At 46.6% G+C, this 19,534-nt stretch overlaps 2 protein-coding genes and 1 long non-coding RNA gene across 7 annotated transcripts in view; 2 read left to right on the top strand and 1 right to left on the bottom strand.

The window, feature by feature from the left end:
- Positions 1 to 16,487, bottom strand: part of mmy (UDP-N-acetylglucosamine pyrophosphorylase mmy) — a 105,092-nt gene extending 88,605 nt beyond the window's left edge. Inside the window, exon 1 of one of the 2 annotated variants that reach the window (XM_065455754.2) lies at positions 16,346 to 16,487. The gene's annotated coding sequence lies outside the window, so the exon portion shown is untranslated. Of the gene's footprint in view, positions 1 to 7,832; positions 8,055 to 16,345 lie in introns of those variants that run through there. The other variant, XM_065455755.2, reaches the window with a different exon arrangement.
- Positions 1 to 19,534, top strand: part of Cdc50 (cell cycle control protein 50A) — a 70,829-nt gene that overhangs the window by 39,262 nt on the left and 12,033 nt on the right. For 2 of the 3 annotated variants that reach the window (XM_065455759.2, XM_065455760.2), the window contains exons 2-6: positions 16,368 to 16,624; positions 17,031 to 17,164; positions 17,255 to 17,389; positions 18,224 to 18,416; positions 19,076 to 19,204. In XM_065455759.2, the coding sequence (XP_065311831.2) occupies positions 16,368 to 16,624; positions 17,031 to 17,164; positions 17,255 to 17,389; positions 18,224 to 18,416; positions 19,076 to 19,204 (848 nt within the window). Of the gene's footprint in view, positions 1 to 16,367; positions 16,625 to 17,030; positions 17,165 to 17,254; positions 17,390 to 18,223; positions 18,417 to 19,075; positions 19,205 to 19,534 lie in introns of those variants that run through there. The other variant, XM_065455761.2, reaches the window with a different exon arrangement.
- LOC139053465 (uncharacterized) lies at positions 2,079 to 5,378 on the top strand. 2 transcript variants are annotated; one of them, XR_011510509.1, is made up of 4 exons: positions 2,079 to 2,490; positions 2,622 to 2,871; positions 4,858 to 4,932; positions 4,997 to 5,378. It is a non-coding gene; the product is annotated as an uncharacterized lncRNA (long non-coding RNA). The 2 variants fall into 2 exon arrangements; XR_011510508.1 differs by having other exon boundaries at positions 2,079 to 2,871.

Below are 19,534 nucleotides of genomic sequence, written 5' to 3'. Positions count from 1 at the left end.
CTTTCGCGCCGCATTTCCTCTTCTTCGAGAGGGACGCTCTTCTTCTGTCGCCCCATCTGTCTCTTCGTCGGAGACCCGGCTGTTCTGTCGACGCGACGGTGGAGCGGAGCTTTTCTACCCTCGTGGTGACGTCACGTCTTAGATCTGCATCTGCGCATGCGCGGCCTCCGTGCGGCACGGCAAGGCAGAGCTACGGTCAAGCGGTGCCGGCGCGCGCGATGGCGTCATCGTTCGGCGAGGTTCTGCTGCGCAAGCTCGCCGGCCTACCACCAGCGTAAACAGCATCGCTGTTAAATTTTTTTTTTTCAAGTCCGTAAACCTATCAAATTAACAGCTCACCACCGCATGCTTTCTCCCGACCCTCTAATGAAGGAGCACGCCCTCGCAGTGCAGTTTAAAATGGAGAAAGAATACAAGGTTTCGTAAGATCTCTCTTAACAGGTGAACGGCGAAAGCCATTTCAGTCATTGTTAGTAATTACTGGTCATCACTAAGCATTTGTACTCATTACTAATGAATTGTGGTCATTACAAGTTGCCGTTAAGACATATTGGTCATTAGTAGTCATTACAAGTCATTTCAGTCATTATAAGTCATTACTGATTATTACTAAGCATTTTAGTCATTCGTAATCAATCGTAGTCCTTGCAAGTTGTCGTTAGACATATTGCTCATTTCGTAGTCATTACAAGTCATTGCAGTCCTTATTAGTCATTACTGCTCACTACTAAGCATGTTTAGCCATTTATAATCAATTGTGGTCATTACAAGCGTCGTTAGACATGTTGGTTTTGTCATAGTCATCAGTAGTCACTACTGGTCATTACTAAGCATTTCAGCCATTTCTAATCAATTCGGATTGTTACAATGTGTCGTTAGACATATTGGCCATTTTGTAGTCATTACAAGTCATTTCAGTCGTTATTAGCAATTACTGGTCATTACTAAGCATTCTAGTAATTTCTAATCAATTGTAGTTGTTACAAGTTGTCGTTAGACATATTGGTCATTTCGGAGTCATTACAAACCATTAGTAGTCATTATTAGTCATTATTAACCTCTACCAATCTCTACTATAACATTATTCTACACCAACTGTCACTATCAGTCATGTTTTACTATTTAATCAGTCTTCATATGGCGTGGTGACGATTCGGGTTAATTCAGCTGAATCATCCTTAATCCACCCTGATCCATCCGTAATCCACATTAATCTTCCTTCATCCACCTTAATCGACTTTAAGGCACATTATTCCACCCTAGTCCACTTTAACTTACCTCAATCCACTTAACCGATCTCAATCCACCCTAATCCACCACAACCCACCTTAATCATTCTTGATCTACCTTTATCCTCCTTAATGTCCTTTAATCCAGCTTGATCGACCATAATCAACCCTAATTCACCTTAATCGTCCTTCATCCACCTTAACCGATCTTAATTTTCCTTAATCGATCATGATCTACATTAATCCACCCCAATCCTTCTTAATGCACATTAATCCAGCTTAATCGACATTAATCCACCTTAGTCCAGTCACTAATCAATATTTAAATGTGATAATCATTAATCGCCTCTTATACAAGCGACAGGACGAGCGCTTTACCGCTCGTCCTGTCGTCTTCCCTGTCTTTGTCCCTGCTATTTTGCGCTAGTCTTTTGAATAATGATGACACACCAACTAGCCCAGCTTTCTGCCTTGATAGCATTTAGTGTGAAGGAAGTAAAACTTGTAAAATGGTCATGTTACGCACAACATATGCCAGAGTGATGCAGAGCCAGAATCTAAGCTATTTCTGACCAATATCGATGATATTGCGTGTTCAAAAAAAGATTTCGCGCCCATTGCTGCACTGTTCTTGCTCAAATTTTGCAGAAAGATCGCATTTTTGGCGTCGACTCCGTTCAGTATAAAACTTGGCATAGTCAATTGCTTGGGTTCTAAGCAGAAATTGGAAATTTGCCTGCGCTCATGAGGATGCGAGTTGCTGTCGCGACGGCGCAAGCATAAAGTTGTGTCGCCACCTACAGAAAGCAGCGTTTCAGGGCGGGCAGTCGCCTGCTCCAGGAACCATAGAGTTAGTAGAACAACTCTAGAGGAAAAGCTGGGCCGGAAAAGTGGGAACCTCTAGGGCGCCGCCCTGTTGCTACTGGTCAATGTGGCCAGCGCAATTACTATTGAAAAAGCTGAGAACAAGTACAGTTCACCTTATGCTTTGTCATCTAAAAACGCATACCTGATGGCTTTATGAAGGCGGTACGTTAATATTAAGTTTACAGAAAGCGATCGCTAAGTCCGTGACTTATGAAAATCACGATGTACGCATTCATGCAATAAAAGATGACGCGAATTTCGGTTTCGAATCTGTTTTTTGGATGCGTAGTAGTTTCGTTTGACATGCGATCGCGCGTCGACATCGGACGCTATGGCACACTCGTGCCTTATGTGCCACCGAAGCCCCGAAGTGGTCTGGCATATACCTTCACATGTAAGTAAACGAATGTATCTCCTTGTTGAGAATATCACGCGAGTAGGCAGCTCTTGTGGTACATCACAATCGTTTGAGAAGCGTCACAGTAGAGCATTTTTCTGCATCCGGAGCGGTGTTTTTATTTGCAGGTTTCCCTTCAGTAGGAAATTGCTGGACAGGCGGACCAGCGCACCGGAATTGTACTGGCGAAGCCACAAGCAACTCAAAGAATCTGTTTAATTGTTGCACTTTGAACAATCATGCTTCTACAAAGGCCACAGCAGATCAACAGCCTGATGCCGAGTATTTCTGTGCCACGAAGTAATCAAGAGGCGAGTGCCTAATGCGGACGAAATCGAGTGCATCGAGACTTAGAACGACAGAAAGCTGAGCTAGTTGGTAAGGATTCATTATGCAAAACAGAGGTGAGGCGTGCAGACAGGACACAAGAGTAGAGAAGTGGGCGGCGCTCGTGTTGTTTACTAAATACTCTACTCTTGTGTCCTGTCTGCACGCCTCACCTCCGTTTTGCATAACGAGTGCATCAACCCACATATTAATAGCGTAGGCATTTTGTTAACTGTGCAATATTTTCAACACTTCCTTGCATGCCATTTCATGTGGAATATCTTTTCTGGTCACAAATTTGTGCAGCGAATCTATTTGCATGATCGACTCCGGGCCTGTTGGACCGTTCACTTGCACTTGATGCTGAGTCTTTTACATGTATCCATAAACTGCAGATGTGCACATCTGGGGGTGCGATCTTGTACGCGTTCCAAAATAGAACGGAGGCGGTCCGTTCCACCGAGCCGCACATGGTTGGTCAGTTTGAAAGGTGAAGAACGCCAGGACGTCAATTGCGAAGTGATATCTGCTGTCAATCATTCCGTGTTGTCTGCTACCGGACAAACGCAACGGAACGGACTGCCAATTTCGCGACGGAAAGAACGGACCGCCTCCGTTCGAGTTCGGAACGCGTACAAGATCGCACCCCAGATCCCTGCGAGCATTTTCAAAATTCAATTATTATAGACAACAGGCACATATGCAATACTGACATAATCTCAAATACCACTAAGCAGCTGGGACACATTTTTGTTGACCATACTCGCAGGTAAAATAAGTACATCATGTGGACAGCTCCAGCTCATTTTCCTTAAGTCAGTGTATACAAGGGTTATGCAAAAATAATTTTTTTCTTGCGAACCGATTATTTTGCTGTATAAGCAAGAGAACCGACCACGTTAGTGTAACGTATCTTGTGCATCACACTAATATGTGCTTTCATTTACCAAGTGAGATGAGTTACTTTTATGGCTCATTCAGTCATATCACACTGCAAGCTGCATTCATCAATCTTCGATTGGATTTTGCAAATGTTTAATGAAACATGTTTCCCTTTTATGCAGATATGCAATGGCAAGCCCTTCCATGTGTTCCAAAAGTAAAATTTAAGCTCTAAATTAAATAAGATATTTCTAGTCAGAAACAAGCAAAAATGGTGACTGCAGAGTATCAGAAGCCCAAGGTACAGAAATGATGAGAAGTGTCGAATGATTTTAAGGAAAGAGTCGTATTTGAAAATGCAAGACTCTTTAGTGGAGGTCAAGCAAGTCAATATAGGTAGAATACTCTGCAAAATTATGCGAGTGAGGGGATTTCGAACAATGGGTCAGGAAATGCATTGTTTTTCTGCAAAACAAAAGCTGATTGCCATTGCATAAGTCACTTTAGCATCATGATAAATTCAGAAATAAACCAAAAAACAAGACACCCAAAAATAAAAAAAACCATTTAATGATATTCCAGCAGAACTTTTTGTTGGGCTAGTTGGTGCATATTACTGAAGTACTATAGCGCCATACAGACGACACAAGAAGAGGCACGAACATAAGCGCTCGTCCGTGTGTCGTCTGTTTGGCACTATAGTACTTCAGCCATTTAATGATGCTCTCTCCACACTGGGATAAATAAAAACAAACACATCACATCTAATGTGGACATATCAGATGCCTTGTGAAACACTAAAGGAACAATTCAGTTTCGAGCTATGGCACTTGCCGCATAGATGTGGGGTGGCCTTGCACCAATAGTGATAGTTACCACTGCATTTACAAATTGAAAGCATTCGTGCAGACAAGGATGATTCTTTATATTTTTGGCTACCACTTCAAACGCATCCACCAAGTGTTACAATGCTGCATGCAGCCATACTAAGGATCTCGCAACAACACCTGCAGGTAAAAAGCAGAAGCAGTCAAAGTGCTGGTGTGTTCTGGACACTATGTTTGAAAACTTTTAGGCAAGAAGAGTGCAAGAAGCAGACATAACTGCATTTAATTCCATAATTCCCCATTTAAATGGCCTTTTCTTTTTGCTTAGACAATGCCTACGCCTAGCCACAGCAGCTCCCTCATACAGACTCCACAAACCAAGAGGCCGTGGAGGCAAATGCAGGTAAGAGACAATAAGCAATAGCACTGGTATCGACATTCATCTAATTTCTTTTTATTTCATTTAGGCAGCCAGCACACCTCGAACAGCCACCTTGACTGCGGGTGTGTCACCCTAGTCGCCAAGGAAACATTTGAGGGAAAGTGACAGGCAATGTGAACAGCCACTTCTCCATGTAAACAATACTCTTTCTCTCGGATGACTCCTACGCCTCACCACGCCAGCACACTTGTGCACAAAGATGCCGCAGAGGCACGTGCAGGTCAGAGGCAAGAAGCAGTGGCACTGGTGTCGACATTTACCCAATTTCTTTTTCTTGCACTGAGGCAGCCAGCACACCTCGAACAGCCACCTTGACTGCGGCTGTGTCAGTAGATTCCTGTTGTACATATGCTCATAATAAACTTCAGTAAACCTGAACTTCATAATAAACTTGAAGGCAAATGGGACATTGATGCATTGTATTTTTGAACATTTATTGTACACATACAATACATGTTATACTTTGCAGTGCTACAGAGCGTATTTTGAAGCTTCCCCCTATATTTTGCACCTTTAATTACGTATGTGTTGTGTGGCCCTCAATGCAGTTCATGTTGTAGCAGCTGCTTTGTCTGTGTATCGCACATTGGCTTAAGCTCGTGATATCCACATACTTCTCTCACATATACAAAATAAAGTTCTATGTAGTCCTCAGTGTTACAACAAAAAATGAAAGTAAACAATCCGATCGTGGAATTATGTTTATTACAGTGATTCCTACGACAGTTACTGAGAAGTTGACCACTTGAACTGGTCAATCGGTCCATAGCCGCCTCTATTTTTCAAAAATAAAGGAGGCTATGATCCGTCATGGCAAGGAATTGTATGTATACATAAAAAAGGGGGTATGTGTGTGTTCGTAGTGGGGGTATAGGATTAGGGCGGTACGAAAAAATGTACCAACACCGTCCTCTAGACCCATTCCGTTAAGGTACCGTAACAAAGCGTATTATGCATAAAGTTCATACAACCAACTCTGATATTACTACAGACGCCAGGCGACGCGAGCTACATTTGTCATGATGCATTCGCGACTGCACCGGATGCCCTCCACATTATTCTCGTTAATCGTGCTCACTGCGCCGAGGCAAAAGAAAGACAATGGGCGCAGGTGCCTTTAAAGTATCTCGACCTTGCGAGGCACGGCTGCGCGTGCCTGGGGAGCTGTCCGTGCGAACACTCCCTGGCACACACCTGCCTCGGCGGCCCCAACCTACGTACCGTTCTGCTTCGAGCTTTGATCCCCCCACTGTCCCTCGGGTGCCCTGGAGTTCCTGCGCCGCCTGCTCTACTATCATCTCAGGTGCTCTCCTGAGACTTCCGTTTGTCGGTTACATGTGCCCTACAGCTGGATCATTACTTATAATAATAAAAAACCCGATCTATCGTCACGACGATAGATCGCGAAAGCGGCTTTTGCAACATACCGCGCCCGTGCGAAGATAATTACGGAACGCCAACGAGGAATCTGACCACAGCTTCGAGCTCGTAACGTCGTCGAGTGACACTCCTGCAACAGGCGTGACCGCTGAAAACCGCATACCGCCAGAAACTTGAACAGGATCATCCCTCGGTTGCATAACTGCCAGCTGTACGGCCAACATGGACCACACCCACACCATCCCGCAACATAGAATAAAGAACCGACTTATAAAGCCCAAACACACGGCTGCACGCACACATCACAACATCACAAGCGAGACGCCATGCTGCTACGCTGCTACTGTTGCCGGATTAAAACTGACTACTATCACCAAGTCTAGCAAGCGTCTCAGGAGCTGGCAACCTCGGCGCGTAGCAACATGGCGGCGCTCTTGAGGTTCCCGATTTTAATCCATGGGCCCTATGGGTAGCTTGTCCTCTAGAGTCAGTATAGTAACTCTATGCCAGGAACGGTGGCTCCAGGAGCGGCCAACAAGCGAAAGCCCGCCCTGAAACGCTGCTTTCTGCAGATGACGGAAGGTGGCGACACAAGTCTGTGCCAAACCGGCTTTTCAGACGTCATTTTTCCCATAGACCAAAACAGTTTCTCATTTTTGCCTAAAAAAATAGGCGACTAATCGTGCCAAGTGTTATATTAAACGATGTCGACGCCAAAATGCGATCGTTCTGCAAAACTTGGGCAAGAACAGTGCAGCGGTGAGCGCAGAATCTTTTTTTGAACACGCGCAGCCAAATATTCAGGTCTCTGTACGTGCAGGAGACGTCAGCAAATTTCGGCGAAATCTAGCGAGTGGCAGGCCCAGCATGGAAATTATCGCTGACCAGAGTATAAACGCACAATCGCAGCGCGCGGTTTCAAAACGCAAACGAGGTCACCCTTCCGGTATTGCCTGCACTTCTGGCGCACGTCAAATAAATAAACAAAATAAATAAATAAATAGCCCTCACTTAACACGGAGAAAATAACTATTTTAAAAAGGCGAGAAGGTTGCATGAGAGGAACAGCTGCTCCGAAACACCCTTTGGCAGCAGACCACAATTTGCATGGAGGAAGTGACCAATATGGCACCCTCCTACTGCCCCAAGAAACCGGCCAAAATGGCGGAGAGGCGGGTGATTCCGGATCTCCTGTCATCGCTTCCCGCTTCACGCTCGAGCTCGCGAGCATGAGTCCGGCGCCAGGAGTCATTTTATCAAATTAATCTTTATGTTCGTCGAGGTCGTGCGTAACTATGGAAACCGCTACAACGCCTGCTTCTTGTACACATGGAGCACGAACAACTGGGCGCGAATTCAGAGATATGACGAAACCGCAATACATTTTTTTTTCTTTTAAGTGCTCACAATTATGCGCTTTATCACTCGAAGGGGCAATGAATAGAACGATGTACGTACATATTAGTTTCATACGTACTCACATTTAGAAGCCCTGCTGTGTGCGTTCTCAAGGTTTGTAGAGGCGAACCATGTTCCTCCTTTTCCCGCGCAGCCGTCTCAACTGTCCGCACCCCATACCCTCAACGTTTCGCCCGCGAACACCACAAGGAACCCAGAGTTTTGCGGCACATCGATATGCAAGCTGCCGCAGAACAGGAAGCAGCTTGTCTTCTCGAAATGTCCAACCGGCCCCACGACCACAAAGCATGACGCAACAGCTGGGCACCAAATTCATTACGCTCCCCCAGGAGGTCGCAGTCACACACAGGAGAGTGGAGACAACCACGGTGACCGCCGTCTTCACCGCTACTGCGAGCACTGGGTGCCCGCCAGGTCACCGACCTGGCTCGTCAGTGCCGTGTGCATGAGTTGTCTTATTGGTTAAATTGAGTCACGGGATCCTACCGCTTCGAAGACATGGTGGAGGAAGGCGTCGTTTGCGAAGTGTTACGCGTGGCCTTGAACTTGTTGACCGCGCCAGCTGTGTCGGTTATGGCGGGAAAATGTAGACTCCGCACGTTTACGTTTCGGCGAGAAAAGCTTATTTCGGCGCGAAGACGCAGAAGAAGTGGACGCTTGCAGCGCTCAGTGGTGACTTTAAGCGCTGTCTCTTTGGCGAATATTTCCGCTACATCGGCGTTTTTTTTTTTTTTTCGTGAAAAACGAAAGAGATGTAGTCGCCCTGTGTTGACGACGCCAACTCGTTTTCGTTTCGGCTGGCCCGTCCAGTTACCTGCGTCTCTAGCCGCTGTGTCCTTTCTAGAAAGTGCGATATCAAAGAAAGCTCCTGTGTTCGTACTAGAGAAAGCACAATCGGTTGTACGCGCTAGAAAACAACTTTTAATTGCTTTGTTGCGTGTTGTCACACATTCGAACAGGTAACGCTCACTCATAGCATGCGCGACGGTGTTTTATCCCGTCGTATTACTTCATTTTTGTTTGTTTTCTGTATATTCGCGTGTGCGTGCGCGTGTATTTCCTACAAGCAGTACATTCACCTGAAGTTTTCTACGAACTGCGCAACGACTTTTGTCCTGCAGGTGATTGACAAGCGCCGAACATAAAGTCTGTCATTTCTTGGTAGCTCAAGCAACAGTGTTGTTCATTCTAGACTTGGTAGGTGACTGAATTAGTGAAGGCCGTGCGCCTGCGATTTTAACTTGCTCGCTTCGCATCGTCTTCGTATAATCACTTTCGCGACAGTTGTGATCTTGCTTCTGAATCCCTTCATTTGTGTTGTCCCAGCTTGTCTTATGCAATATTGTATCCGTAGATGTGTGTTTGCACGCGAGATTGGGTGCATCTGCAATCTATTAAACTGCTGTTCCACTGTTTTTATTACCCATAATATTTTGCATACGTCTGTGTGCTGTACGAACTGTTGGCAAGGGGGTTAAGACCTCTGTCAGGCCTTTTTCCCTCGACTCCCAACCTTAATTATCTCGATTTGGCAAGGAAATAACAAAATTAAATTTAATTTAATTTGCACCGAGACTTGCCATAATCCATATTGTCCATAATAGTGTACTGCATGTCCATATCCTGTGAAACTTGGGTTTTAGCATGCATAGTTGCTTTTCGTGGTACAGTGTAGGCATGCGGCTCTTTTAACACGTCAGTGGAAAAAGGCTGCGATTCTCAGCAACTCCTTTGGCATGCTCGCTGGCTTGAAATGAGAATACCGCCTATGACGTAAGAGGAAAGTGACTACACGTACGACTCGGCGTTCTTCTGCGGTTAGCCCTTGTATACACAGCAAGTCGGAAAGCGATATTCAAAGCTTGCTATTTCTATGAAGATCTCGTGAGCTTCATGACGTAAGAACGGATTCTGTCTCTTACAGATATGTGAGAAGGCGTCGGAGTAACTCGGCCCGTGTCAGAGATCGTACAGTAGCGTGGACGTGAACGCTACATGAAAGAAAAGAAAGAGAGAAACGTACTCAATGTTCGGAATTAACAGCCTTCCCGAATTATTTCTACTGCAAATTATATTCACGATAGAAATGTCCGAGTATACGTCTGAAATAAAGACGGACATCAACGCTGCACATACTGGGGCTGGCACTGGTATATATAAAGGACACGAACGCGACCGTTCCCGGCGCCACTTTTCATAACTTATGATATACGCTATATATAACGAGTAATTGCATCTCTGGAGTCTGCTTCCAAAATTCAGGTACGTACCGCTAACGATATTCAGCGACAATAACTTCACCACAGCTTTTACGTTTTTAGCGCACGAAAAGGGACAAGAGTTTTTAGTACGTTTTTAGTACCACACTAAAAACGTAAAAGTTGTGGATTACCAACATGCCCAAACTTACGCTCTTTCAAATTCACCACGTATATACCGCACAAAAGAGGTTCCCAGAAGGCGGATAATCGTCACGTTATGATGCAGTATCGCTCCTTTGCGCTGCTCGACGCAACCTTCAGTGTAGCGGGCGGCACTACAGAAAGCTCGACGCTCGTCATGCCGCTCGGCCTCCCGCACTGCAACCAATGCCTTGTCGACCCTCTAACGGACTGCATGACTCCGCCGCGATAAGAAAAAAAAACGCTTTCCCGCCAAAACACACGGCGTTAACAGGGCTTCGAGAAGACGCGAGAAAAGAAATATTTTAACGCGAAAGCGTTAAGGAGCTCGTGTCGCAGAAAAGCCGGTGTCGGCGGCGGCGTTGGCCGTGAGCGATAAATCCCAGAAGGCACTTCGTAAATAAAAAAAACATCTTGCAAGATGGGCTGGTGGGAATCGAACCAGGGTCTCCGGATCATTTTTTTTTTTTTGAAAACGTTTCCTATGCGATTTTAAGGATAACATAAATCATCCGACTAGTCTGAGGCGTCTTTGGGACGTCGAAAACGGTATGGGAAATCTGTTTTATCCGACGTGTATCCCTGAAATCGACGTTTTCGAGACTCCTGGTTTTGCTACACCCGTGCCAACGTGCTTTGCGCGCGTCGAGCGCGCTTCGCGCAGTGCTGTCGCAACGCAGCCGCGGTGCCGAGTCTCGCGAAAGTGGTCGCGATCCGTGTCCCCGAAAAGTGGTCGCTAGAGAATTGCGCGCACCAGTACGTCAAGTTTATCACCGCCTCCCCCGCCTAACCGATAATAGAGAACTTTAGTGTAGGGGACGCAAGCGGCTTGCGTACGCAGGAACTAGGGGCGACGGTACTGCGCATGCGCAGAGTCAGACGTAGGTGTCTGCGCATGCGCAGTAGCGTGGCCCCTAGCTCTTGCGCACGCAAGCCGCTTGCGTCCCCTACACTAAAACTCTCCATTACCTGCCATTCACAAGTACTCCCATGCACGGGGCCGAAGCGTATATACACGGCGGGGCAACGACAAATCAAAGCAACGCAGCTCCGTGACGCGCTGCTCCATGGAGGCGCCCATGCGCGTCAACGCGCGGTCCCCGGGAGACGACCCGCAACAAAGAATAATAACGGCGCGTGGAGGCACATCGCAATAGGCGGAACGAATAATGAGGCTCTCGCAACAGGGTATAAGCTACACGAAATGGGTCAATGAGCGCGCTTTTTGTGCATGGGCATTGCTCGCACATTGAAAGACCTCTCTCACGAACACACGCACACACCTTTATCGATCCACGGCCGTTGTGCAGAGACGTGTGTAATGAATGTCGCTGGCCATAAATGCTGCCAATGCATAATTTGAAGGCCCTCCGCGAACGAATGGCAACCACAAGCTTCCTACAATTACCTATATAGGGAAAAATGGCGCTGTTGCACGTAGAGGCCCTTTATTATGCAAAATAGAAGCGAGGCGTGCAGACAGGACACAAGAGTAGAGAAGTGGACAACTTCAAGTGGACTTTATGTCCACTTCTCCACTCTTGCGTCCTGTATGCACGCCTCGCTTCTATTTTGCATAATGAATCCTTACCAACTAGCGCAGCTTTCTGTCGTTCGAGGCTCTTTAGTTGCACATAGTCGTAGGAACGGGGGCTCTAACAATGCCTTAGCTGCACGAAGTGTCCATATACAACGGCGTTCGTGGGGAGCCACATGATCGTGAACCCGGTAAATTGAGCTCGTCAGTCAGTCAGCTTGTCGGGTCGCATGTCGTTTAACGTAAACGCTATAGCGGGTCGGGTCCGAGCGAGCGTCGAAGCCAGTTCGACGGTGTGGCTCTTGCGGTCAGTTCGGGCTAAACGCATGTAAACGCGGTCAGGTCAGGACGCAAGGTGGTGTTCGGTAAACTCGACTTCTGTCTGTTGCTCAATACGTGCTACGCAAGTTTTTAACGCGACAGCGTTAAGGAGCTCGTGTCGCAGAAAAGCCGGTGTCGTCGGCGTCGGTGTCAGCGGCGTTGGCCGTGAGCGATAAATCCCAGAAGGCACTTCATAAATTAAAAATCAGCAAGATGGGCTGTTTTTTTCCAAGCCTCGAAGAAAGTAGTCGAAAAATGAAAAAGCGCACGAAAACAAAATTGTCTCATTGACACTTTTGCTCTAAATGTAATATTTATTGAAGTTAGATTAATTATTGATACGTCATTATGCAATTAGGCGAAATAAAAAAATCTGACTGGCTCCAAGCGATAGCAAACAACTTGGTTGTTTGCCTCCCTGTATTTGATTTACCCTTTTCTCTCTCCCCTCCCTATCTCTCTATGGACGTGTCTCACATTAACTTGGTTTTGCCTGCCACCCCCCCCTCCCCACTTTCTCCAAAGCTACGTGGCACTTGAAATCTTTTTCTTTTTTTTTGGCCAGAGGTACTGGGACACATGGTATAGGAACCTTTGCGCGAGAAATTCATATAGTGCGTTTCAGTTGCTCGGCAGAAACGTATTCAAACTTCGAATCTCCCGCGCTAGGTATGGCGTCCCTCACAGCCTTAACACGTGACAACCAACTTTCCGTGTGTTCCAGCTAACGTTGGGCAAGCTGCTCAACGACACAAAAGACTTAAAAACAGGGCGATGCAAGATACAGTTATAAAAACCTACGGTGTTAGGCTGTCAAAGGTGTGGCGACTGAACACCCTACGTCCTGACAGCGCATCTTGTACAGCGTTACTTAATTTTTTTTTTTTGCTTAAAAACTTTTACTTACTTTTACGTAATCCGTTCAACAGCTTGGCTAACGTTAGCTGGGACACCATATATATATATATATATATATATATATATATATATATATATATATATATATAAACTTCAGCGGTGCTACAAGGTCAACAGAACAAGTATTTAATTTCAACAGTTTCGATCGGTGGACCGATCTTCATCAGGGTTTACAAATAAATGGCAGTTCGGCCCTGGTAGTGAAGACACCAGACCGGGTGCACGGTCGTTCTCAGATACATCAAACCGAGAGGGACCGATGTATCTGAGAACGACCGGGCACCCGGTCTGGTGTCTTCACTGTCAGGGCCATGCACTGAGCTACCGCGGTGGCTATGGCATTTTGCCGCAGGTTCGACTACCGGTCACATTTGCAAAAACGTTCGGATTCAGGCGCGTGTTAAAGAACTCCAAGTGAACAAAGCTCACTTGGAGTTCATACGGAGACAAAGTTCATACGGAAACTTCGACCACGGCGTCTTTCACATCACTAGTGTTCCTTTGTGGAAGTTAAACCCAATCGATCAAATCGGCTCCGCGGGCGCAGCGGGGAAAAGGGCGCTTCGACCGCATTCCGAGGAACTGGGGTTTCGATTGCACGCAATGCTACCCGAGCTATTCCCGGCGGTGCTGAATTATTGAGCGCGTATACCGTCAGCGCCACGAGAGCTGTCGCACAAAAGTCTTTTGTCTCGCAGCCCATACCTTGTCCTGACTTGCACTACATCCGCTTCGACCGTTTTCCTAAATCGCAAGTGCGCTTCTCCGTATTGCACATTAGCCAAATTAATATCGGCACCAGTCACAGTTCGAACGAAGACGAAGTGCCAGCTGCACATGGCCCGTCTCTCTGCGCATGTTTTTCATCACGAGATCCACATCAAATACGTTTTTTTTTTTTATGTCATAATACAAGCAGCCTCTGATTGTACACGCTGTTTGCAAATATTTTTTTCACAAGCAGCCTCGCAGGAAAGCCAGCTTTACAATAATGAAAAGTGTATCTTGGCCAGTTTAGACCGGCAAAGTATTCCCTCGTAACTCTACTTTCGTAATTTTGGCGGGAGCCCCAGACTTTTGCTGTTCCTCCTGGAAAGCCCAGAACCGGTACACGTCAGTACGATACAACGGGTTTCGATGTACACACTCTTGCGTTAGGGACGTTGTGGCAAATCTTGGCAAGTCCGGTCTGTGGCGCCTTTAGCGTGCAGTGCAGTCCATCTTCCCCGATAAACAATTAACTATACAGACCCTAGTAGACGACGTAGACGTCAACAACTTCACGGCGTGCCTGTGGAGGAACTTCAAGGTGGCGTCGCCACCAGTACTTTGTTTTTGCGTCAACTCTGGCCTGCCTTCTCTGAATGCAGAAGTCGCTTCCATTATTTATACGCATATATTGTAGAAGTTTAATTTACTGACACAGCCAAACTTACCTTCTTTCTTTCTTTTTTTTATTTGGGGTTTTACGTGCCAAAACCACTTTCTGATTATGAGGCACGCCGTAGTGGAGGACTCCGGAAATTTTGACCACCTGGGGTTCTTTAACGTGCACCTAAATCTAAGCACACGGGTGTTTTCGCATTTCGCCCCCATCGAAATGCGGCCGCCGTGGCCGGGATTCGATCCCGCGACCTCGTGCTCAGCAGCCGAACACCATAGCCACTGAGCAACCACGGCGGGTTTCTTTCTTTCTTAGCGTGTCTTTAAAGCTAGATGACGTATTGGAACTGGAGTCCCCGTTCGCTTCAAGGCAGTTTTTGCTAAAGTGTTTTGTTGAGTTCGTTATTTTTCCCGTTACCTTAGGTTACCCCTTGCCCACCTACTTTACCTTATAGCTGTTCAAATGCTTGAGTATAAATTTGCAACGCATGAATTAACTTATGTTGAAAACCAAATTGTAGCTGTAATTATAATAGGTTGCGAACGAAAACGTGGAGCCCCGCCCCCTTACGTATATATATAATGCCGCGTTTAGCGTAAATAAATAAATAAATAAAACGTGCTCATCGTATATGCATAAATTTGGTGCGGAAATATGTGTATTCACGGAGGTCACTCGCTCATACTACATACAGGCATTGCACAACCTCAAGAGTGTAGCCGAACACTTTCCTGCAGACTGCATACATATTGTGAAGCCGTCAACTTCCAACGCCCCCCGGCTTTGCGTCAGCTGAAATTATGCAAATGGTATCGCTTTAAATACTTGACATCTACGCGACGACGGCGTTTGTGTTGCTTTGACTCATCGTACACATTTCTCGCTGCTTCCTTCCGCGACAGTCGCATGCTGTACTCGAGCGTAAACTTCTCATCTGGCACCACGGCTGAATGAACATGAATGGATATAGTTTATTTTTCATCTTCTTTTTCTTTCGTTTGAGGGCACACAGACCTTCCCAACTGGGAGTAACTCCATTCCATGGGAGCGCATTGTGCAAAAGTACGCGCCCAAAAGTTACACTTCGTGCTTTAAAAAAAGAAAGAAAAAAAGAGAGAAGAAAACGCGCACATGCTATACCTGCTTCTACGCGCAGCATTTGTGAAACAGCGAATATCGTAGCGGTACGTGTCAGAAATACTCGGCTTCGTTTAGTCGAAACGCGCGAACATTCGATCACAACGGTAGTCTGAGCGAACGAGTGTTTTGTTGAAAAGCGATCATGCGCATATGCAGGTCTGCGCCGTGTGCGTATATAATGAATGCACCACGCTTCCAATCGGTCAAACGTCACAAGCACGCCCACAGCTATAATTCGCGGTACGAGCTCCGCGCTACATTCCAGTACACAACTGGCTTTTGTTAACCAGTCAGCTGTCCGCCTGCTTGACGTGTTGTCGCATCTACGTCGTGTATATTATCAAAGCAATAAGACGCGATGATGATCCACTAAAAACAAAGCACGAAATTAAGTCTTCTGTATATTCCATGTAGATATATGTTATCCCGCACGCGAGTAGCAGCAACAAATACAACAGACACTCGGCATTGCGGTTATCGCGTACAAAATTCAAGGGCGCGGATAAGATGCAGAAGAAATGAAACGATGCCGGTGATTGGGAAGGAACATGAGAACAAGTTCGAATGTGCAGTATATGAGCTATATATAGCTTCCAGCTGGCTATAGTCGCGGATATCGCGGTACTGTCAGCAGTGCTACACATTCACGCAGCCGCCTACGAACCGCTCTCTACGAGGAGCACAGCTGCGTGATATCACAAGTCCGACGTCGCCACGAGACAAATGTGAAATGCGCGTATACGTCAATCAGAGGCAAAGAGCTGCCAGCATAGATTCATGCTAGGAGAAGTAAGCTAGCCGCCGCCGGAATTCGCGGTGCAGCGACCCGCGGGAACAGTCGGGGGTGAAAGTTACGCGTACCGCCCACCGTACCGTTTGTGTGTTTCTTCCGCAGAACCCGTCCGACGACGTCCAAGGACCTCGCTTCGTCGCCGCCGCAGTCTCGGCCGCTGGGGCCTCCTCGCACACAGAAGCAGAAAGCCACGGCAGACGATCTCTCGTCCAGCGAAGGGACGCCCGTCGCCGCCGGAAGTTGTCGCGATCCATTCCTGTCACGTGGGTTGCATGACGTCACGGTCAACATCCGGCGGTGCCGTCGTCGTGCGGTGGAAAAGATGTCGAACCCCGAGCGCAAAAGCAAGAAACCCTCGAGTGAGAGTTGATTCTTTTCCAGCTGTACCCTTTTTAGGTTTACCGCCGTCGTAGTGCATGATCCATTTGTCGCCGTATAGTTTACGAGAATGATTTGCGCCTATCATTCAAGTGTTTCGAGATGCCCGCAGCGGACCGCTGGAAAGTGTAAAATGGGGCGTCGATCTCGATTCTTGCTAAAAACGATCTTCACGGTCCTTGGTGAAGTCATTAATTAACGCTTGAAGTGCGGCGCCTGTTTTGATCGTATTAGCAGACGTCAAACGCTTTGCCAAAGTCACAAGCCAGAGTTAACGGTCTGAGCAGCAAACTATCGGTGCTCTGGCGCGGTCGGAATAACCTACCTCGTCAGATTCGCGTGCTCCATAGATCGGCGAACACTTAAGAGTTGTTTCTGTTTGTGCAGGCAGTGCTTTCAAGCAGCAGCGGCTGTCGGCATGGCAGCCGATTCTGACAGCTGGCACGGTGCTGCCTACGTTCTTCGTCATAGGCCTTGCATTCGTCCCCATAGGCATCGGTCTGCTAGTTTCATCCAACGAGGTAATATGCTGAAATGTGTCAACGCCGTGGACGCGTTTACGCCGTGCATTTTTCGCCGGTGCTCACCGCAAAACTGCGAACACGCTGCAGGTGCAAGAGTTCCAGTATGACTACACGGACTGCAAGGAGAAAGGCAAGAACGTGACATGCGCGTCGGTCATACAGAACGATATCAAGAAGACGTGCGTTTGCCTCGAGCGCATCACATTGCCCGAAGATTTCAAGGTGAGCCTCGCTTACCCGTGCCTCGTTTTCTGCACGTAATTGTTTAGCGTCGACGCACTCTCGTGCCAAATTTATACGAAACTGTGTGCGTGTTTTCAGTGCTGTTCAGTGCTGTGTGGAAGTCTGGTTCAGTGATATCGTGATTTAGTACCATGCAATACGATACGTGGTGCGTTTACCTGTAGGGGAATGCCTATCGGCGCGCAGAAAGTGAACCCACTGCCCTGAATTTTTGCAAGGCGTAGTTAGCATTGGCGAGATCAAATGCCTTTTTTTTCACCCCTACTTACAGCTGACGAGTAAGTGATGAAACTCATATACATATTGTTGTGCACAGTACATTCTTTTCAACGATGTAAAGAGGATGCTAAGAATGGAACGGCCTGTGAAATAAGTTATACAGAGATCAAGAATGTAAGCGAAGTTGTGCACAAAGTAACATAGCTGTCTGCCAACTGAAGCAGAATGCTACAAAGAAAAGCTTGTCATCTTAAAGCAAACTTTGCACCACTACACTTCTCAGGCTTCCGTGCTACCGTCTGATACAGCCAGAGGGCTAGCAGATGGCACCACGAAAGCAAAGTAACAAAACACATAACATGTTCAGCAGAAATGCAAAACAGAGAATTAACTAAAATAACCTTCGGTGAAGAGTGCAATGCGGAACGAGTTTTACTCAAGCCATTTCGGTCTCCGTGAAAGCAAGCTTAACAGTAACGGATCACCTGATTATTGCCGACTGTAAGACACCGCTCCTTTCCATCACCTGCTTATGCAACATTGTTGCTCGAAAGAAGAGATGTGTAAATGGCCTCTTACTTTCACACGTCGCAGTCTGAAGTGTACGTCTACTACGGGCTGACCAACTTCTACCAGAACCACAGACGATACGTGAAGTCCCGGGACGACACACAGCTTCTGGGCAAGCCACTTCAGACGAACCTCGACTGCGAACCCTTTGCACAGGATCCCAAGACAGGGAAACCCATTGCACCCTGTGGTGCCATTGCAAACAGCATCTTCAACGGTTAGCTCCCGTCTTTCACCACCGTTCTTTTAGTAAGGTTACGACCGGGCAGAAAGTCTGACGTAACACTTCGTCTTTTTTTATTTTCTGAGCAGTTGCGCTCCCAAGAAGTTGTTGACCGCACCGTAAGCATTCGTAGCTCCTGCTTAGTTACAAATGTAGTGGACCAACTGGACTTGCAGTGTGTAGAATGTGCAACGTGATGAATTCTCGTGCCTCGTTCCTTCACAGACCACTTTCTCATTTTACAGCATGAACATGGCACAACTTGCCGACCTGTGCTCTTTGTGCATGTGCCCATTGTAATAAACACCCTCCTCTGCGAGTGTGCCTCATAGCACAAATGTCCAGGGAACACTAGTTACATTTAGCACTTTTTTGCATTGACAATAAGAAATCCAGAACATATCATTCTAGGAGGTGTCACAGTCGGTTTATTTCTTAAACTGCATTTTGCTGGTTCCTGAGAGCATCAAACACTTGCTGTAGTAAACAGTCATATTGCTACTCTGAAAACAGTTTGTCGAGGAAAAGTGCGAAGAAGCCTCTTAGGCATTTACAATTTTAGTTTCTTTATTATTGTTATTTTTTTTCATGAGGGACCCCTAAATGTATGTGATGTAGGTTTTCAGCTTGTGCTATTTTCTTGCACTGCTCAGACACGCTCACGCTCAAGTACCGTCACAAGCAAGACCGTGATGGCATCGAAGACCCCACCATGGTGCACATGCTGTTTGACAAGATTGCCTGGCCGACCGACCGCAGGGTCAAGTTTAGGAACCCACCAGGTACGTGTTAAAGGCCATTAAAGCAGCAGTGCGTGAATTAACAGTGCTGTGTTTGTCAGTTCTCAACTTAGTGGCATTGTTCCTTTTCTTTTTCTATTTCATTCGTGTTATAGTATACAGTCAAGCTTCGTTGTAACAAACATGGCTATGACTGATTACCGGATATAACAAAATGAATCTAAAGTTTGGCTGGCCAGGCTTCATTTTCGTGAGTTGTCTGCTGCTGTAATGAAGCAGTCTGCTTGCCTGTTGTAGCACACTGTTAGTGACATTCTTTACCCATGTGGCATCATCAACCACTTTCTCATCGTCTTTCTTTTTGAACAAATT

Source organism: Dermacentor albipictus, unplaced genomic scaffold (assembly GCF_038994185.2).
Source record: "Dermacentor albipictus isolate Rhodes 1998 colony unplaced genomic scaffold, USDA_Dalb.pri_finalv2 scaffold_129, whole genome shotgun sequence".
In the NCBI taxonomy this organism is placed as follows: domain Eukaryota; kingdom Metazoa; phylum Arthropoda; class Arachnida; order Ixodida; family Ixodidae; genus Dermacentor; species Dermacentor albipictus.
Note: the sequence above shows the minus strand (reverse complement) of the source record. Positions and strands in the feature narration are given on the sequence as shown.